At 35.2% G+C, this 21,345-nt stretch overlaps 2 protein-coding genes across 10 annotated transcripts; one reads left to right on the forward strand and one right to left on the reverse strand.

Moving 5' to 3' along the window:
* The first annotated feature begins 132 nt into the window (after positions 1 to 132).
* On the forward strand, positions 133 to 13,969 carry LOC124300893 (protein strawberry notch). Of its 9 annotated transcripts, XR_006907354.1 has the most exons (15): positions 133 to 235; positions 754 to 856; positions 2,904 to 3,005; positions 3,372 to 3,392; positions 4,096 to 4,338; positions 5,099 to 5,233; positions 5,326 to 5,466; positions 5,645 to 6,591; positions 6,818 to 7,098; positions 7,231 to 7,595; positions 7,736 to 9,119; positions 9,295 to 9,608; positions 9,925 to 10,050; positions 10,420 to 10,591; positions 10,748 to 13,969. XR_006907354.1 is itself a non-coding variant. In XM_046755371.1 (14 exons), the coding sequence occupies exons 1-13, from the start codon at positions 215 to 217 to the stop codon at positions 10,029 to 10,031; spliced, it is 4,164 nt and encodes a 1,387-aa protein (XP_046611327.1). In that variant the 5' UTR covers positions 133 to 214; the 3' UTR covers positions 10,032 to 10,068; positions 10,420 to 13,969. The 9 variants fall into 9 exon arrangements, 8 of the variants coding, with proteins under 8 accessions (XP_046611327.1, XP_046611326.1, XP_046611328.1 ...); XM_046755371.1 differs by having other exon boundaries at positions 9,925 to 10,068; positions 10,420 to 13,969; XM_046755370.1 differs by having other exon boundaries at positions 10,420 to 13,969.
* Positions 13,970 to 15,670: 1,701 nt separating this feature from the next.
* Positions 15,671 to 19,657, reverse strand: LOC124300899 (Golgi SNAP receptor complex member 1). The gene is made up of 5 exons (XM_046755390.1): positions 19,536 to 19,657; positions 18,864 to 19,039; positions 17,539 to 17,720; positions 16,997 to 17,065; positions 15,671 to 16,820 (listed from the first exon to the last, which is right to left on the reverse strand). The coding sequence occupies exons 1-5, from the start codon at positions 19,567 to 19,569 to the stop codon at positions 16,583 to 16,585; spliced, it is 699 nt and encodes a 232-aa protein (XP_046611346.1). The 5' UTR covers positions 19,570 to 19,657; the 3' UTR covers positions 15,671 to 16,582.
* Between the last annotated feature and the right edge of the window lie 1,688 nt (positions 19,658 to 21,345).

A 21,345-nucleotide genomic window follows, 5' to 3' on the forward strand; every position in this document is an offset into this window, starting at 1 on the left:
GTAGGCCAGCGCACCGTGCGGTTCTTTTTCTTTTTAAGGCGGACATTTTAAATTACTGAAATCTACAGCAGCAGCAACCCCGTGCAACGAGGATACTAGATACTCGATGCCAGTGTTTTTGTATCTGAACCAGTGCATTGTGGGTATGGCAACCCAAGATGGCGGGAGCTGTGCGGGGTAAAAGAGTGTAGAATTTAACTATCTTCCTGATAAAATGCCCAGGCCGAAACGAACCGTAAGTACTACATAAGAATTAACCTGTGTTGACACATGATAAGGAGTGTGACAAGTTATTAAATCATTTATCTTGATCAGACGTGTGGATCGTGTTAAATACCGAGAGGTGCATAGCGAAATTTTTATATTTTGATAGACCGCGGTCAAAGAAGCCGCGCGAGGCTACTCGGATGCGTTTTTATCTCTATGTGGATGATTCAAGTATAAATATCCCGCATGTAATAAACATCCGCCGTTATAATGGTAGGATATCGAATAAGACGTTGTGATTATCATTGCATGTTCTTTGCTGAAGAGAATCCTTTGTTTCGTCATTTGTACGGACGGAGAAAAAAATAGATTTAAAAAAATAACCTTAGGTTGGCAGTCGTGTGACATAACCAATTCGACATGCTTTTTTTTGCAATATCATTCGATTTTTACTATGATTTGCTTGATAGTAATCAACAATAGTTTATTTACCCTAGCATAATTATCATCAGTATTCTCATTCCACATTCTGATTATTCTTTACAGTCGACAAAGAGGTATAAAGCTGAAGAAGTCAGCGAAGACAGCAGTGCAGGTAGTGGCAGTGATTTTGATGACGATGAGGATCCAGATAAAATAGAAGTACCAGGTGAGCTTGACAGCAAATGCAATTTTTTATCTTTCTAAGTGGACTAAGTTTTCTCGATTGGCTTACCCATGATCATGTGGTATTCAAATCAAGACAACTGTTTGAGAAAGTCGTCATAATGTTTTCGCCACATGGTTCTGTTTTATAGAAAAATGTTTGTCATACTTCTGCTCGATGCAATTGAAGCAATTGTTTGTACGTGCCCATACATATAATTTAAATTCGATAATGCTCATGGCCATGGAAATTCTTAATAGATTGCCATCATATGAGAAGAAATTGTCTATTCAAATAAAATTAAAATTCAAATGGTTAGAAAAAATAACAATGTAATACCTACTTTAAGAGTTGAGTAAAAATAAAAAGTTTCAAGTAAAATATTGCGGCAAATTCTGTGTATAGATAACAAGAATACCTGTAGTTAATGACTGTGATAGCTTGCGTTAGTTGAAGAGAAATAAGAATGAAGTATAATTTTAATAAAAAAAATGCAATTAACTAGGAAGTCAATATAGATCAATGATGGCAAATAAAAAACAAACAGATTATATTACATAGGAATACCGAATTACATATCATGTTGCAAGACAGAATGATTTGAAGTAGCATAGGACTATGTATACACAAACACATGGTCACAGTAATATTAATATTATCTGTAATACTAAATTATAAATTTAAAATACCAATTAAAAATAATGAATTGAAAGAAAGAGAAAGTTGGCAATGTACTCTGTTAATGAATGCCGGAAGCAAGGAGATGGTTAAATTGTTCCAGGGAAATCCCAAGTTAATAATACAAGGAAAGATCATGAGTTGGATTTTAGGAAAGTCCTTGAATAAATATAGTTCAAAAATACATGTAGTTTAAAATAGTGTTTTCACATTTTAAAATAATGGTTCGATCAAATTGTTGCATTTCCAAAAAATTGAAAAAGTAGGAGAATGTGATTGACAACCTGGAATTTCGAATGTATGGTATGTACATTTTTATTAAGTAATGGTTTTAACTATTATGATGATCAAGTTTTCTGACGATTATTGTGTACAGCGTTTTATTCGTCTCTTATATCGCAGATGATTTTGTAATGAACCAAAAATTGAAGCAGCATTGAGAACTGATTATCAATCTTAAGGGTGTATTACCTATGCTGCCCGCTCCAAAACGTATTGAAAGAAGAACATTACCAAAGAAAGATTTAATAAATAGTACTAAAGCTAATCGTTGAATCTCTTTTCAACAAACTTTCCCTTATACAGAAGAAATTTGGAAAACATGAATTGAATATGTAAAAAAAACCCTACCTTTTTCAATATTAAAAAATCACGTTTTTACACGATTCTTAATGTTCAAATTGTGCAGAATTCATAGTATTTACAAGCATAATGCGTTATTATTATGTACCTGAAGAATTGATTAATTAGACTGGATCAAACACTCAAGTTGTCACTAAACCCGAGTGTCGAGGATAAATTCCAAAGTAGTGAATGAAGTCTAATTAATTAGTTAAGAGTAGGATGGTGACATGGTGGTTAAATATGATACTAAACTATTTGTTTATATTGAAATGCTTTTCAATCAGGCCTTAACATTCCAAACTTCAGGCACACCTATTAGTCGTAAAAATTTCATCAACAAATACCTTTAGCATATTTAAAAAGTCATAGAACCATTTAATCTTGTTGATAACCAGGCTATTTTTCATTGAAATTTATAGTTTTGATTTTTTTTTGTTTATCAAATGGACATTGTGTAACCTGATCTCATCTCAGTTATACAGATGCACCTTTTATCTCTTTGTTTTATCATGATTTTGCTTCATTTAACAGTCTTTGAATTGGACTGTATATGTAATATATCCTCAATCACTTAGGATTGTTGATTCTAGTTGGGGCAGCATGTTTCATCGTACAGTACACAGAAATGTATATAATATATTTTAACAAACCTAAATTATTTATTGATTCGGAAAACCTGATTAAGTCTCTTTACACTTTAACATTGGCATATAGTAGCAATTGATCCATCATAACTTGCATACAATAGGTGGTGGAAAAGATCTGGCGACAGCTGCAGGCATTGGCGGAATTAAAGAGGAGAAACCATTGGTTCCAGCTCCCTTGCTCAAGGGACATGGTGGAGTTAGCAGTACGTAACGAGAATAAAACTATATATTTTCATCAAATATTATCCACAAATATCTTTCATCATTACTGTGGTATTGAAACGTTGGTTACAAAACCCGATTGAAATGTGATAATCTATCAACAGTCGAATGGGTCTCAACTTCACCAATAATAATGAAACAAAAATTTTTTTTTTAATTGATGTGTGCAGTGATTACTTGCTGAATTTTTTGTAGTTTTGCTTGACTTCTATTTTATATTGAACTTTTACTTTCGAGCGCTTGAGGTTTTTAGGTGATTGTAGTTCTCAGTATGTATGTAATGTAAATGATTTACTTTTACCGTCACTGTAAAGCAACATAAAACTTTACTGCTCTGTTACACTTAGCATTCGTGGAACCCTCGCCATGTGAGTATTAATTACTTCAGTACTTGTACCTGCTACCGTGATTTCCTCCTCCTTATAATATATCAATATTTTTTTTCCACCTGCATTATGAAAGAACTCATATTGCCTGATTACTGTACTCTGACTGTAATTTTCACAGCATAATCAAAATTCTTTTATTTTTGCTGTGCAAAACTATAAATACCATACACATGGAATCAGTTTTAAGGTCACATACTCATCACATCCAATTTCGGTGCATTCAAATTTACAAGTAAATTTGGTTGCTCCTTCAACAAATCTTCCTGGCAATGCTCATTCATGATGTAGTCAAATTTAACTCGAATGTAAGTTCTGTTTGTGGCTGATTGTCTATACATCATAAACTGAACAGCAAACTGATTCAAGCTACAAATTCCTGTTTACATACAATAGAAATATTGAATACAACGAGATGAAATGCATTCGGGCTAAACCCTTCCGACCAATTTGTCTTCAGAGTAAAAAATTCCGTGTTTCATTCCGGTTTCAAGCTGACCTTAGCAACTGTAACTTTTTTCAAAGTCAAACTATATGTTGCAAAAATTACTATCCATAATTATGCATTCTACATTTAAAGATATCTAACACGTACAGGTTGGAATATAGGCCCCTTTATCAAGTCTTACACTTCACAATGAGAATTACTTGTTATTTACACATGACGAATTCTTTTGCATTTTAGTACTCAACCAAAAATTTGCAAATAAACTACCGGGTGGTCTAGTTACAAAAAGCAACGCCGCTCCGGGCTACGAGATGCTTCGTGTCGGTGGGTCTCAGGGGACACCGGCCTTCATGGGTGTAGGTGGAATGGGGCCGGTTGGACAAATGGCTGCTAATAATCCCTATGCATTTCCACCGAGTCTTGCTAGTTTAGCAGGTTACAATCCCGCTGCCCTTTTTCAACATAGTAAGTCACCTTCTGGTATGTGATAATTTTTATTTAATCACTCATTTTTGAAATTGGAATTATTCGCACGGTGGAGGTAAATTGTGTCTGGACTTCTGCATTTTTTTTTTTATGCATGAAAAACTTATTTTATCATTGCATTTCTTGATGTAAAAACATGAAGAGACAAAATATCTTCTTCGCTTGTTCTATTCAAAGTCCTAGAAAGCTCTACCGATTTGTTATATTCAATGACATGAAAAATCATGTTGTAATGTTACTTCGAAACAGTATAATTGGGATTACCTACAGTGAGGCCTTCTTATAACACGGCTGTTCGGGAGTATGAGCTATAATGAGAGTATCACCAATCCTCCGAGACTTGTTATGGAGCGGAAGTGTCCGATCAATTTTACTATATGGTACACGAAGCAAAACACTTCCCCTATGGGTTGCGCGTAGTCTCAGGTCATAGAAGGTGAAGGAAGTTGACTCCTGAGGCTGAAAATCGCGTGAAAACGGGACGTCTTATGACAAGGCCCCACTGTAATAGAAATACTATTAAAGTTGCCAAAAACTGTTGTTATTAGTTTTATTCAATTTTTCGTATGAGTTTCTCTAGAATTCAGCTGTATATTCAAATATTTATAGAAATCAGCAATCATGATTTTTCTTAAAGTTATTAGATATTTTCAACAAAACTTTCACTATCGGATTGTACATTTACTAATCACCAACTTACCCATAAATTAGTTTGTGTCGAAATCCGAATCATACCATTTTCTCGTTTATCTAGCAATGGAAATGAGCAATATGATGGGAATGGGTAGTCTAATGGGCCTTGGATCTATGGCTGGTCTAAACCCATTTATGCTGCAACAATTCCTAACCCAAAACGGAATGCATCCAAATTGGTCTGGAGGATTGTCAGGTGATTATTTAAAAGAACTTCAAATAAGTTGCTATACGTTCAATCTCAAAACAACAACCTACCTATAACGTGTTTACTTATCATCTAATTAGGTAAAGCCGTATCTCAATTGTGGATGAATTCCGGTGATCCGGGAAAAATGAACATGCAGCCGACACTGCCAGAAGAAGAAGAAGTGGATGATGAAGATATGGGTGTTGCAGAAACCTACGCAGATTACATGCCAACAAAATGTAAGATATTGACAAAGATAGATACACTTAGATTTTTGTACAGTGTATTTTTACAAGTTTTTCGGTGTTCGATAATAATAGAAAATTATACAAATAAATCAAAAAGTGGTATTATCAATGACGAAAGATGTTGTGTTTAGCAAGAATCGTTTCAATATAAAATCAAATTTCGTTTTAGTAAAACTAGGCCGAAAGCATCCTGATCCTGTTGTGGAAACCGCTTCATTATCTAGCGTGGAGCCGACAGATGTGTGGTATAAAGTTGTCATCCCTGAAGAGATTATTCGGTCCGGCGCCTTGTCCGCGTTGCAATTAGAATCGATAACATATGCATCGCAGCAGCACGAGCACTTATTACCAGATGGTACAAGAGCTGGTTTTCTCATAGGAGATGGAGCTGGAGTAGGAAAAGGTCGAACAATAGCTGGAATAATATTTGAAAATTATTTAAGAGGTAGAAAACGGGCGATCTGGGTATCTGTTTCTAATGATTTGAAATATGATGCTGAACGAGACTTGAAAGACATAGGTGCAGGAAAAATTGAAGTGCATCCATTGAATAAATTTAAATATGCGAAGATATCGTCGGCCGTGAATTCAAACGTTAAGAAAGGTGTTATATTCAGTACTTACTCAGCCCTCATCGGCGAATCTTCTCAAAGTGGGGGTAAATACAAAAGCCGACTGAAGCAGCTATTACAGTGGTGTGGCGAAGACTTTGATGGGTTAATTGTGTTTGATGAGTGTCACAGAGCGAAAAATCTCTGTCCTACTGGTAGTTCAAAACCAACAAAAACTGGCCTTACGGTATTAGAACTTCAAAACAAATTGCCTAAGGCACGTGTTGTATACGCTTCCGCGACGGGTGCGTCGGAACCAAGGAATATGGCTTACATGGTGAGATGTGGTATGTGGGGGGAAGGGACACCTTTTCCGGAATTCACTGACTTCATCGCTGCTGTAGAAAAAAGAGGTGTTGGCGCTATGGAAATTGTAGCTATGGACATGAAGCTGAGAGGAATGTATATAGCCAGACAGCTCAGCTTTCACGGTGTGGCATTCAAAATTGAAGAAGTTCCTTTATCCAAAGAATTTACAAAAGTGTACGACACTTCTGTGAAACTGGTGAGTGTAAACTTTTTACCAATATTTTTTTCTCCAAAGCTGCGACACTTTTAGAAAACCAATAAACGTGAGGGCATCTGATTAGGTATGAAAAATTCCAGAAATTTCGGATACATGTACAGTTTTCATTAAATTCCCAGTCGTAAGTGTTTTTCAATCTCTGGTCACCCTTTTGTAGCAGCAAACTCATTCCTATTGTTAATAATACGGTTACATGATGTTTCAGTGGGTTGAAGCTATGCAGAAATTTCAAGAGGCTGCTGAACTTATTGATGCCGAAAACAGAATGAAAAAAACAATGTGGGGACAATTCTGGTCTTCGCATCAAAGATTTTTCAAGTATCTTTGTATAGCTGCTAAAGTTAAACATGCGGTAGCAGTTGCTCGTGAAGCAGTGAAATGTGGCAAATGTGTCGTGATAGGTCTACAATCTACTGGAGAAGCCCGTACCTTAGAACAACTAGAGAGAGATGATGGAGAACTCAGTGACTTTGTCTCAACAGCCAAGTAAGAATGAACGTATTCTTTGTATTGTTATTTTTTGTTCGTTTTGTTTGTAGATTATAATATTTCTATAATGATTTGAACGAAAACATTTTTGAAGGGTTAATCTATAATCAATGGCTTTATTATTTGAAGGGGAGTTCTTCAAACTCTGGTGGAAAAACACTTCCCAGCACCTGATCGAAATCGAATACATCGATTACTTGGTCTTGAGCCACCGAAATCCGGCAAATCTCATAATGGGGACTTTGAGGAAGCAGGAGGTTCAACAGGAAAACGCAAACCAGTGCGTCAAGCTGCACAGAGAGCATCGAAAAAGGTCAAGACATGGTCTACCGATGATGATGTGTCTGAGGATGACAGAAATGGCGGTGGTCGGAGTTCTGGATCGGAGTTTAAACTCTCTGGAACTGAAAGTGAAGATGATAATCGTAGCGACGATGAAAGTAACGCTAGTTCTGACTTTAATCCCTTCTACAGTGACAGTGATTCTGATGCAGGTAATCCTAGATACGTTTTATAAGTTTGGTGATTTTCCATGAGATACACAATATGTCGTGTACACGTATTAGTTTAATATACGTATAGTGTGTTGAAAAGCGATGGTGTTGTTTAAGGTTCTTTGTACATTTCCACACAGATCCGTGGGACCGGAGGAAAAAAAAGGGGAAGAAGCACAAAAAATCACCGAAAAAACGTCTAAGTACGCAAGATAAAATTCAGTCGATGCTTGCAAGTAAAACATCACATAACAAAAATAAACGGAACGGTGAGAGTGGTATGGGAATGCCTGGAATGGGCCTGTCAATGTCGCAAGCTCCACCACGTGATGCTATAGAGCGTGCTTGTTGCATTAAGGAAGAATTACTGGCTCAGATCGAATCTCTTGGTGACAAATTACCTCCAAATACACTAGATCAACTTATCGATGAATTAGGCGGACCTGAAAACGTTGCAGAAATGACAGGCAGAAAAGGTCGAGTTGTGCAGACTGAGGATGGTGCGATTCAGTATGAATCTCGGTCGGAAGTAGATGTTCCATTAGAAACTTTAAATTTAACAGAAAAACAAAGGTTTATGGATGGCGAAAAAACGGTAGCGATCATCTCCGAGGCCGCGAGCAGTGGTATTTCTTTGCAAAGCGATAGGCGGGCTAGAAATCAAATGCGAAGAGTACATATAACTCTAGAACTGCCATGGAGTGCCGACAGAGCTATCCAACAATTTGGAAGAACTCATAGATCCAATCAAGTCAATGCTCCAGAATACATTTTTCTAATATCCGACTTAGCTGGAGAACGAAGGTTCGCTTCAATCGTAGCAAAACGTTTAGAAAGCTTGGGGGCTTTAACACACGGTGATCGAAGAGCTACAGAAACAAGAGATTTGTCACAGTTCAATATTGATAACAAATATGGTAGGGCTGCATTAGAAGCCACTATGAAAACAATAATGGGTTATGAAAGCCCACTGGTTCCACCACCGCAAGATTACAAAGGAGACTTCTTTAAAGACGTTGCAGATGCCTTGGTTGGGGTTGGACTAATTTGTAACAGCGAGAGCATGCCAGGCGTCTTGACCTTAGACAAAGATTACAATAATATGTCCAAATTTCTGAACAGAATTTTAGGAATGCCCGTCGATTTACAAAATAGACTTTTTAAGTACTTCACCGACACGTTGAATGCGATAGTGACTCAGGCGAAGAAAACCGGTCGTTTTGATATGGGGATTCTCGATTTGGGTACATCTGGTGAAAATGTTAAGAGAGTAAAATTGTACCGATTTTTACGGAAACACGCAACCGGCATTGCGCCAACGGAGCTACACATCGTTCACGTTGAGAGAGGGATGAGCTGGGCAGAAGCTATGGATCGGTGGGAATCACTAACAGGATCCAAAGAAGGCTTTTACCTGAGTCATCAGGTCAGAAACGGAAAGCAGACAGCTATATTGGCTGTGGCAGTCGAAAGTGGCAAGAAAAAAGGTGAAAATAGAAAGGACCATCTTTACACAGTCTACAGGTGAGCATGAGTGGGAAAATTGTCAAGCAGTCAATTCGATTTTTATCCGTTTAATTAGACAAACGTAAAAACGCATTTCCTATATTGCTTGCTAAATTTATCTATGGCACTTTGTCTGTTGTGCTCAATGACTGTATGTATTGATTAAATTGCAATAAGAGTGAAATTTTGCTAGGCCTAATACGGGTCTGCAGTTGCGACAAGAGACGTTGGGTGAATTAGAGAAAAAGTACAAAAAGGTGGAAACTGAAGAAGCCGAACCACATTGGACTCAGCAGTATGACGCATCAGTAGACACATGTTCTCATGCGTACTGGCGGGGAAATTGCAAAAATACCACATTGGGACTGGATTGTGAAGTTGGATTGCGTAGGCGATCCTACAATGTACTTGCAGGATCGGTGCTGAGCGTGTGGAGTCGAGTAGAAAATGTACTAGCTACAAGATCTGGCCACAATTCAAAGATGCAGGTTGTGCGTTTGAGAACTGGTAAGAAGTTAGTCTGAGTTCAATTTTAAATCTAAATCTTGATTAATTTGACAAAAATACATCTAAATACCGTATTGTTCCGAATATAAGCCGAGGTTTTTTGTTGTTGACAGCATCCGCCAAAAACGTCTTCGTCTTATGTGTGGGTAATTAACAAAAATACCCCAAAATACTGTCTTAGAATTGGGGGTCGGTTTATACTTGGAACAATACGATGGTAATAGGCCGTCTGTTAAATTTGAATAGAAATAAAACCGTTTCTACACAATACTTTATAATTTTTAAATTATGTAAATGTTCTCTATTTTCTGTGCAGATGAGAGCTTAAAAATAGTGGGCACGTTAATCCCAAAATCTTGTATGGAAGCATTGCGCGAAGCTCTCTCATCAGATGCTGAAAAAACTGAGGAGCAAACATTCTGAGCAGACTGCCATGTGCTTGGTATGCTTACAATAATTGGTATACTTTGTGAATTCTAAACTTTCTTACACTTACATATACTTCTAATACAATTTACCGTCAATTTATGTGTAATATCAAGTTTTCTTTGGGTAAGAAGAAATGATTATCGTTGATCAATAAATACAGTTGAGCTTCTTAAGAATCGATGATCACTACGAAGAATGTCAAATAAGCCAGAAAAGTTTGACACAGTAATCTGGTTATATGAATCTAGTTAATGTAATTTATTGTAATTAAAGAACGATCGCAATGTATCTCCATGAAGTATCAATTTTTTTTTTTTTTTTTTTATAACTGAATATTCACGACACTTATTCGGAAAGTTCATTGAAAAATTTTCATTTCCAGGTATGGAAGGACCAAAAATATGTACGCATGTCATGAGTGTTGCTGTCCATGCACTGGATGCTGAGCTGATGTCAGAACAAATAAATACGTCATATTTGCTATTCCGTCAAGGTTATGGAAAAAAAAAACATGTATAGATCACAGAATCTAGCGGAATGCGAATTACAGAATGGTAATTTGCTACGTAGTTGTTTCCACCACGAATAGGAAGAAGTAACTCTTTAGATTCGAAAATAAATCTAATATCGCTGTGTGTGGATACGTTTAGTGTAATAGATGATGTGGACGATGGATATTTGTGACACTTTTTTGTTTCTTTTTCTTCTAGTTTCACATCTTCAGGATTAGTCAGAATCGAATAATCGGAAGGTAATCCTTATTTATTACTAAGTTTTTACCATGATAAAATAAATTAATTATCAGAATTATTACTATTAATATTATTATTACTGTCATTCAAAGATGCAAACGACTAAATTTTAAGAAATATTATAGGGTTAAAAGTGAAATCGAGAAAATGTAAACTTTTGCTAAACTTGAAAGGAAAGTTAGCTACCAAAATTGTTTTCCTATATATCCAACATTATTCGTCTTTTATATGTGTCGTTGGAGAAAACAATTTTGAAATCTTTTTTTCCGCTCTACAAGCCACAAGAAATTGGTCATTTGCAACAATCTCCAAAAAATGGATTTATAAGAATTTAGATAAGAAAGCAACTTATCCACCAACACCTGATAGCTTTTCTTTTTCTTGCGCCTTGCTGTAGGCGATAATTTTGTGAACGTAAGTCTATGGCGTTCTATTTTACCTTGGTCCAGTATGAAGTACAGATGAAACTCGGAATTTTATTCTTGCCGTTTTTATTCTCTAGCAAAAGTGTACAATGCGACGCATCTTCTCTAACAGTGTGACTGAAAGTGTGTTAGGTATTGAAACGTAAGAGAACGTGACTTTCAGTTTACTACATTCTTGTAGGTGCTGTAATTAGGACAAAAAAAACCGAGAATTCGTCACGTATTTCGATGTAAGGGTATTAAACATTCTCCAACTTGATTCGGAAATTCATTTCAACACAAAGTTTTTGACTGAGAAGTAACTTTCGGTGAAGCAATCCGCATCACCATTATCAAATATCTTGTTTGAACTATTCAATTATCAATATACATTATTTGTTTAGAGTTATCTATATCACAACCCCATATATCTTTCATATTCACATGTGTGATCCAAATCATTGGAGATTTTTTATAATCGACATTTTCAATAGAAGAAATTTCAATAAGTTCTTATGTTTTTCAAACATTGAGTGAACTTTAAAACAACTCTTGATTGACGAGGAACCCTAGGTAAGTCGACCTCTCTGATTTTGATCTTGCTCACATATCTTTTAGTGCATCGAAAACTAATAGACACATATTTCTTTTATCTGCTAATAAACGGTTTAAAGGGGTGAAAATAACATCCAAAGATGGACACCCAATGGGGTAGTTTCTCAGTTTCGTACTGAAGCACTTGATGTACTTGAATGAAACATTCAAATACATTAATTAAACTTGAACGAAACCAATGCTGAAATGTTCCATTCACCAGTAGACAGTTTCTGCTTTAGGTTGATTTAAATACATTAAGCGCTTCTGTTTGGAACTGAGAAACCTATCTTGCCGGGTGCTCATCTGTGGGGGCCATTATCACCCCTTTAAACCATTTACTAGTAGATAAAAAAAATATACGTCTGTCAGTTTTCATTACCCTACAACATATATGAACTAGATCAAAATTGAATGGGTCGACCAACCTGGGGTTTCTTGTGAGTGTCACTGACATGGTATTGTTTACTTCAAATATAATACAGATAAGTAGTTTTTTAACAGAGGTCTTAAATTAAGGAGTTGTAAAATTGTTTCTTTAATAGCTGATAGATTTAATCAGTGCGATAAAAAAAATTGGTAAAAAAGTTGGGAATGGAAACACCATTTTATACATTTTTCGCTTTGTTTAATTTTTTTCAGTTCAATCTGATTCTGGTCGATAGCCAGTACTTTTTCACTGTGTTCTTAGATTTCGTATATACATTGTATAGGACTCAAGGACGATTTGGCTGTGCATTTCGCCAGGTCTTGCCCCGTGGCTGGCATAAGTTAATGTTAACTTTTAATCTATCCAACTTTTATAAAAATTTGACCAAATTTCAGCTAACTTAACTTTGCTATGTGGAAACATGCCAAATCAACCAATACTGAAAATAATTATATTATTGAGTATAGAAAATTCGTTGACAAAATCAAACCTGTCTGATTGGCACTAAAGAAAAAAATCTCATAAACTTTCCTGGTGAATATAGATTCGTGCACTTGGGTATTTTCTGGTGTAGAACTAAAAGAACTCTAAAACAACGCAAACATGCCCCTAGCCATACAAAACAGCATAGTGCATGAGGGTCAAGCAACTACGATTATTTGTTTTATGCTGGTAATCTAAGTGACGTTATTAATTGGCTTAAGTTGTTACGAAATGGATTCATTGACAGTTTTGGTTGCTTTAATGTGTTGGTTTTTTTTTTTATTTTGAGAGTCATCTACAGAATTGAATTGCACCTGAATATACTTTCATGAACTCATATTCAAAAAAAATATTACAATACCAATTCTTTCAATATTATTATTAATTTATCTTTATTTAACAAACAAATGTTCACTCACGAAATGTTTCCAACATCTCTCGTAAAAAATCATGTTTTGTTACCTAATGTAATGTTTAACCAGTAAGTGTTTCAACGTAAAAAAACAAAAAACTTAAATTTTTAAAACTAACTAAACTTCACACTCTATAAAAAGGTTGAACGATAGTGGTATTATTTTGTCTTTTAAAATGTTATGTATTATTTTGTATCCTATGAAGTAATTATTTCATCAGTATTAGTTTTTGATTGGCGATTAAATTTTTCCACATATTTTACTTTACTATGGACTAAATGAAATTTATCATGCTTTTATTCTCAAATCATCTGAATAGCCTGAAAACTTGGCGCATATAATCGATAACTAAATGCGTTCACCCGAATGTCCGTTATTGTGAATATATTGTCAAAAGTTAATCGGTGGCTTATAATTGTTATTCCCTCACTGATGGTTTTAGATTAAAGGCTGGGCATAGTGTCGTGCATATTTTCATTGTTCTTACATTCAATATAGCACTTTAGCGCATTGAATGCTGTATGAAATACGAGCAATGCGAAATTTAAGGTACAGAATGCAAAGCGTATTGTATATGAACCACGCTAAAAGTTTAGCTGGGATAATGCTTGAGTTCAAGGTACCATATGTAGGTAATAGTAGGCAACAGTATGGTTTAGTATACTACTAAATAATATAAATATAATAATTCAATTAATGATTACTATTAATGTTAGACACGCTGAACATGATATATTTATATTCACAATAATACCCGTGGTGTATATTAGGTGTTTGTATGGATCGCAATGCAAGATGAGTGTCTACCAGATAACTCAATAAAAAAAAAAAATCTTACTTTTTTTTCAAACCTCAACAAACGTCTTCAAAGATGACACAATATGATTTACGTTTCTACATTCCTCTGTGTTTTCTGTAATTCACATCGAAATATTTAATTTTGTACCAAAGTATGCATCATTTTCTACCATCCCAATTTCGTGTGAAGATTGCTTAAAAAAAGACTAAGTCTCCTTACTCAACTCACACCTACACTTAGTTGTGAGATAAAATGAAGTACCACAGATAAGTGAGCAGTTTAGCACTTCTGCAGGCATATAACCGTATAAATCGACAATTGACTTACAGTTAAATAGCGTTATTCTTGTTTTTTCTGCCAGATATCGCATACAGTATTGAGAGCCGTAATTCAATCTATCTGAGTTACAATTACACAACAAATACATAATTTCAATATAGTTTTGATGGCGAAACAAGTTATGTGTACGATGCACAGTTTCCCTGTTTCAACTTTGCTTGAATACAATCGTTTTTAGAATTATTGTGGTTGTGTACTTCCCATCATTTTTGCACAAATATTCCCCTTTGAAGTAAAAACTGGGAAAGAGTTGTTATCACCATCCATAAGGCAAAAGGTGTTATGTTGTTACCATTCACGTTTCAATAACAGTGATCTGTAATTTTTACTGAAGGTGACATGTAGCATTCTTCCTTCAATTTCTTAGTTCTGAGATTCATTAGTAATAGCGCCCATGTGAACATGCATTTGAATTGAGAGATTGTGACGAGGAGGAATGTGACAATACACCACACACATTCACTATCCATGCTTTACCTTCCTATGGGCCAATTTTTATTTACTTTACGACACATCTGAGTATGATATAAAAGTTGTAGGGAATGTGGATTATATTATCGATTGTGGGAGGACGTAAAATTTGTGGAATTCTAATTTCTCAGCTATAACGGATGTACAAAGTGCAATTATTGCCGTAATGAGACCAGTGTTTCACATCCAAATAAATAAAAATCACATCCAAAAAAGTAACAGTATTTCGTTCTTGGTATTTTCAATTAGGAGTTAAAACTATTTCATCCATAATAATTTTTTACCAATTGTACGCTATATCCGTTAGCTTGGTATTAAAATTTCTCATTTAGGTTGTAAGAATTGTGGAGAACATTTTATCTTGTACCCGTACTTGTTGCAATCCATTGCATATCTCAATCTTGATATCAGATTTTCCAATTCGGTTTTTCGTAATTGTAAAGCACAGTTATTTACAATTTCCGTAAAAATGCAGAGGAATGTTGATCGATACTTGGTACATACGATGTTATTTTACGTTGTAACAATAAAGTTTCTGCACATGATTGGGCGTGCAATATAAGGTATTGTTATATGTTTATGCTTCTTTAATTGTAATTTCACCCTCATCTTTCAATATACCCATGTCATTGAATATAGGAATACACTTCATTTAGCTTATTGGCGACTCTAATTATCTGATATGGTAACTAATAGAAATACCCCTCGTTATTATAAGTATTGATTAATAATTATTATATGTTCTATATAACTATAGAAAATCAACAAGCGTTCATAAATTCACGAGAGAGAATTGGTAAAAGATCTGTACAGATATATTAGAAAAACCGTTCCTTAATAAAAGTATTTTAATTATTGCTCTCTGGTCATTCGTCTTGGCAGATTCATCATCGATTATTTTTCATTACTTGGCTTCGTGGTATTTGAAAAAAACAACTATCTGGAAAATGATGCGTATGTACGTCGTACTCTTTATTTCAGTCTGACATATTTACATATGATACATAATCACCAGCACATTAATGTACTAACCAAGCCATTTCAATAAAGTATTAACTTACAGAAATCTAGTAAAGGCTCATTACTGATATAATTATTGTAGTATAATGAGATTGTAATAAAAAAATAAGGAGACATTGGTAAACTTTAATATTACGGGGAAAACAAAAAAGTTAGAGTTAATGGTGAAATTTTCTAATGTGTATTTTACAGCAGTCATTGAACAAACTTCTAGGTAGAAAAATGCTGAATGCAGGTACGTGTAACTAGTGAGTGAGTACATATATGAACGACAGTTTTTTACACAGTCAGTCAGTAAAGTAAATTTGGTTAAGGATGATGGTCGATTGGACAGTAGGTATATATATTAAACCTGAATACTTTTTCCGCATGAAAGGTTTGAAATTCTGTAAGTTTACAATTATTAACTTTTGGCACTTATAATCAGGTAATCGCAGTTGTAATTCATTTTAGTGCTTCAGAAAGTCAAGATATAGTGTAAACTTGTTCTAGAGAGAAAAGATTTACCGATTACTTATAACTGAAACTACTTCGAATTTGTTAGTGTCTCGGCTGGCACGTTAATCTCGCCTTTTGCTTTATGTACTGTATTTATGTAATTTTTCGATAATGGTCGTAGGGTCAGAACGTCAATTCAAATCATTTGAACGTCTTAAGATGTTGAAAAATCATGCACGTAATAATATCGATGCTCAAAATATTCGTAATAAAAATTTCAATCATTACTCAACTTGAGTTATATTTTAATTTTACATGTCTATACGTTTGAATCTATTTACACCGAATATTTGGTACCAAGTCCTAGATTTTGTTTTTTTTTTAATGTCAACTCAATCCAACTTAATGAAATGCATAAAGTAGCATCAGAAATGTACAAAATCCGATAATCAGTCCTAAAATAATAGAGTCACGGCGTTTTCGAATATTTATTCTTTGCAGTAAACTGTTCACAGCTGGAAATCGATTAGAGATGTCGTTGAAACGGGTTTGAATCCGTTTGAACGTGTGGCGTTGAGATACCAAGTGCTCTCGTGTTTCAACTGCTATACTTATTTGGTCATTGACCAATCGATCAGAGCTGAAATAGAATCAATGTCATTTCATCATTTTAAGATTAACTAAGGAATACACGGACTTACTGTTAGCATGTAAGGTTTTGTTCATGATATTTCTTTACTTCCGAAGCTTCAGTGAATCCTCACTATTCTATAAACTCATCAGATTAAATGTTAGCTGCTTGCAAATAATACTCACTTGTGTATGTGCTGACTTTCTTTCAAGTATTGGTCTCTCCTATTGAGACCACTGCCACTTTTATAGTTACTGAAATTTAACAACATCTGGTTAGATTAATAAAAAATCATTTCTGCAGCAAATGCCATTACTCATGGCTACTTGAATACAACTGCAACTCCAGATTGTATATTAACATGCTTGAAAGAGGAAGTAGTTTAATTTTATTAACCTGACTTGACTTAAATCTGTTATTTACACTCCAATTTTGAATCACACAAAATTTGAATGGGGTAACAATTTATAATCCATATTTCGATCTCTATTTTTCCTAAGAATTAGTCATGATAATTTTTCATTGGTATCACACAACTTTGCAATGAAAATTTTGCCTTCTTGTTCTATTTAAACTTTTGCAAATCCTGCCAATATCTGCCAGAATCCAGATTTTGAGGTATATTCAAATAGTAAATAACACATTTTATGAGTACTGTGAAAAAAAAATATAAGTCAGATATTTTTGGAACGTCTATCGCAGATATAATACTGTAAGAGGTGCATACTCGATTTCTTTCCGCACACTGCTAAGGAGATCTTCTCTATCACGTCTGGCGATGAAGTTATTTTGAGTTTTATTGAATTCCAACTTATAATCCTTTAAAATTTCTCTGTGACGTTGTATCCTATGCAACATATGCCCTCCATCAGGTTTTATTTCACTCATTTTGTCATTTACTGCAGATAACTGGAATCAATAATAAAAGCAATCCCACAAGCACTATTTCGTTATTTGACTTGTTTTTTTAATTGAAATTAGCAAAGTTAAAAGCCTAGGGGGAAGTCCCCCAGTGCCAGACGCGTAAGGATATTCGTAAACGAAATCGTAACCTACGTGAAAACATAATGGTTTTTATTGTTATGTTCGTCTTTGGAGTATTTTCAATGATATAGTAACTTTGTGAATTATTATATAACGTTAAACTAAGTAAAAAATATTATTGTATTTAGTAGTAAATACCAGTAAGTTAGAAAAGCGGCACCTAGTACCGGACGCTGATAGTACGAATGGAAAGAAATCATTAATAAATCTTGCAATGATCACAAATATATTGCTCAGAGAACTCAGGAATATCTGCGTACACCTCGTGCACCAGTTCTTTAAAATTTGAGCCCTGCATGATACTTTTTTGTAGTTTATATTTCAGCGCAGCTTCTCTACCGGTCATATTTCCACCCAAGATCATTTGAACTGCCTTTTTCATGTTTTCTTCGGACCATCTTCCTTTTTTGAGTATTTTCGATTGGTTAGTTATGGTAAAATATTATTAAAATAAGTAGGTGCAAGTTTTGTATAAATAACAAAAATATGAGAAAAAAATGGATGTCCGGTACTGGCGGACAAATCGAGTGTCCGGTATTAGGGACCCGTAATGCACGCGTGAATGACAAAATATGTGCTCGTTCGCAACATATCAACTTCCATTGGACATTGTTTGAAAGAATACATACCAACAAATATACCAGCGGAAAAACAAAACAACAGAACCACTAATTTTTGAAAATATAAGCATGTGAAAATTAGGTGCGACGAAAATTTATGCAGACTCAAACGTGAACTGACTCTCAGCAACGCACGAATGCACGCTGCTGCATGCGGTATATACCCGCATCATTACATCCATTGCACATGTCGAATCACGCAAGAAAACTGTAGATACTGCTTTGACTGTGGGATATACTATGTGTGTCTGGTACTAGTTTCTGTCCGGCGTTACAGGACTTCCCTCTACATGAAGATTAGAGTAAACTAATTGGCTGCTTGCTAATGAAGCTAGAGCCATATTTAAAAAATGTCATGTTTTAGGCTAAGTGAAATTAATTTATTTACCTTGGCGAATAGCGATTCTATCTCTGTAGCCATATTTTCAAATACATGCTCCTCATCGAGCAGAGGAACAGTATCGCTACTAGAATGAGCAGATCCTGCTTTGACACCCAATTTATTGAAGGCATCAAGTTTCGCATCAATTTCATTTTCAAGATGCTGAGCTTGTTTTCTTAGTTCTGAAAGTAATTTAAAAGTGCAATAACTTATCACTGATTTATATTAAAATATTTTTTTCATTCACACAGCAAAGTATGAACTTTCTGTAGAGCATGACCGTTATTAAGATGAATCTATTGTTTTGTTATGCTGTTCATGATATGTTTATATTTTATTGTGTGACTGTACAAGGTTGACTATTCAATGTTTATGTGTAGCTCAGGAAAGGGAGCGATAATAACAAATAAAAGCATGATCTTCATGCAGGGTATGCCACTTAGAGCATTGTTAAATTCATGTAAATTGGAATGTATTTACTTCTGGTTATTTGACACGATACGCTATGTGAGATCTGTCAAAAGTCAAACTGAACGATAGCATCGAACGGGAGTGAAGAATTATAAGGTTTCCTTTCGGAATATCATACAAAGAAAGAATGTTAATTTCATTTTATAATTTAACGTTATTGCGTTACGATATTTTATTGAACACGTAATTTATATTCCCAATAAATACCTTCCCATCCGATAGCACCTGCAACAGTTGCCATTTTCTACGATTTAACTACTCCACGTATAGAGGCAAGTGTGATGATCACAGTGCTCGTTACACCGTAGAGCTGACAGTACGTATAGAGTGGGCCTTTACCTACCGTTGACTTACCACTGGCCAACACAAAAAGTTTCATAAAAAATTTTAAATACACATGTGCCGCAAGTCCGTGTATTGTATTAGATGAAATGACTGTATAGATTAAATAATTCTCCTGTTGGAAGAACGTCATTTCATATAGAAGATTTCTTTTATATCCGTGATCCCGTCGTCAGCATAAAATATCTTTAACCAACGCATTGAAGCAGATTAAAGTAATTTTTCCCGGTTTGAATTTGAGTCACATACCATAGAACAGCCAGAGTGGATTGCATCTTATTCCTTAATCAGAAATGTATGGACAAGTGTCGTCACCTGCATTAAATTCTATAAAATCGTAGGTCAGTAGGCGCTTGTAGTACCGGTATATCTACCGTTTACGTTAGCAACAAATGCTTTGCTGTATTATACAACGTGAAAGCCGTAGATAATGCAGTGCATATTCACCATAGCAAGGTGTTACAGTCGTGGTCGAAACCGAACAAATCACAAACATTAAGAAATGATACCATTGCGACATATACCAATAAATAATGAACTTTGTAAACTCAAAATTTACTCCAAAATTTTTACTGTTATTTATTAGTATGTACAATCTCCATTGAAGGGTTGAAATTGGGTTTTCGCAGAGGATTAATCAATCGTTACAGGTGACAGTGTTACACGAGATGAACCAATGCTAAATATCTATCTAGAAATCTACATCATCGGTAACATTATCTTTTTAGTTTCAATCCTGTGTTCGTATTTTGGAAAAAAAACAGGGTTTGCGATTCTTCTCTGTTTCATCCATTTTTACGTATCGCCTGACTGTGCATTCGTCGCACGCAGCTAGATCATCATCTTCAGTTTGCCGGTCCAGACTTGCTTTTGCACAGCCGAATCGCTCGTCGTCATCGGGCATTCGCTATTCGTCAATTTGCCGCTATTTCCTTTCAAGTAACCGAAGCAGAGCCACGTGTGTCAACTATACCTGTAGGTTCGTAGCGGCATCAGTTCAAAATATAGATCGCCGTGTTCAGTTTGTGTAACATGATTTGGTAAACAAGCTTAAATTTGATAATTGATGGAATCCCGGCGCCCTCGCGAGATATAGCCATACAGAGCAAGAAGAAGAAGAAAAGGATAATTAATATAATAATCGTAAACGCGTGGCTCGACGTAAAAATTGCTTATTGAAGTAACAGCAGCCGGTGAATATCGAAGGTGAGTTTCATGTCTCGAGTGTTCATTCAATTTTCTCGTTTGTCAGCGTTGTGTTGTTGTTTTAATGTTTGTTCGCTGTTTTTTGGATAGTGCGTAGTTACGTCGTCCGCAAGTTTATTCAGTCGGTTCAGGCAGCCAGTTACAGTACAAAAAGTACGAGTGAGCTTGGATTTGAGTGTTATTACTGTATGCAGATTCGTTGCTGAATTTATTTGGCTTTCTAAAGTTTGCTAAATACATTATCGATAGATTGAGAGTCAAATTACTCTCGAACGGATTTTCGACTCAAAGTCACACGCGTTTTACGACGTGAATATGCCGAGATCGTCTTTTGTCACGGTTTCCTGTCTTACTTACTGATAAAACGGACTTTGCGAAACGTGACTTTCGTTCGAGTTCACGTCTCGAAATTCGGATCGCGGATCGATGTCGAATGTGGATGCAACCCTTTAGTATTATTCCTTGTGTA

Source organism: Neodiprion virginianus, chromosome 3, assembly GCF_021901495.1.
Source record: "Neodiprion virginianus isolate iyNeoVirg1 chromosome 3, iyNeoVirg1.1, whole genome shotgun sequence".
In the NCBI taxonomy this organism is placed as follows: domain Eukaryota; kingdom Metazoa; phylum Arthropoda; class Insecta; order Hymenoptera; family Diprionidae; genus Neodiprion; species Neodiprion virginianus.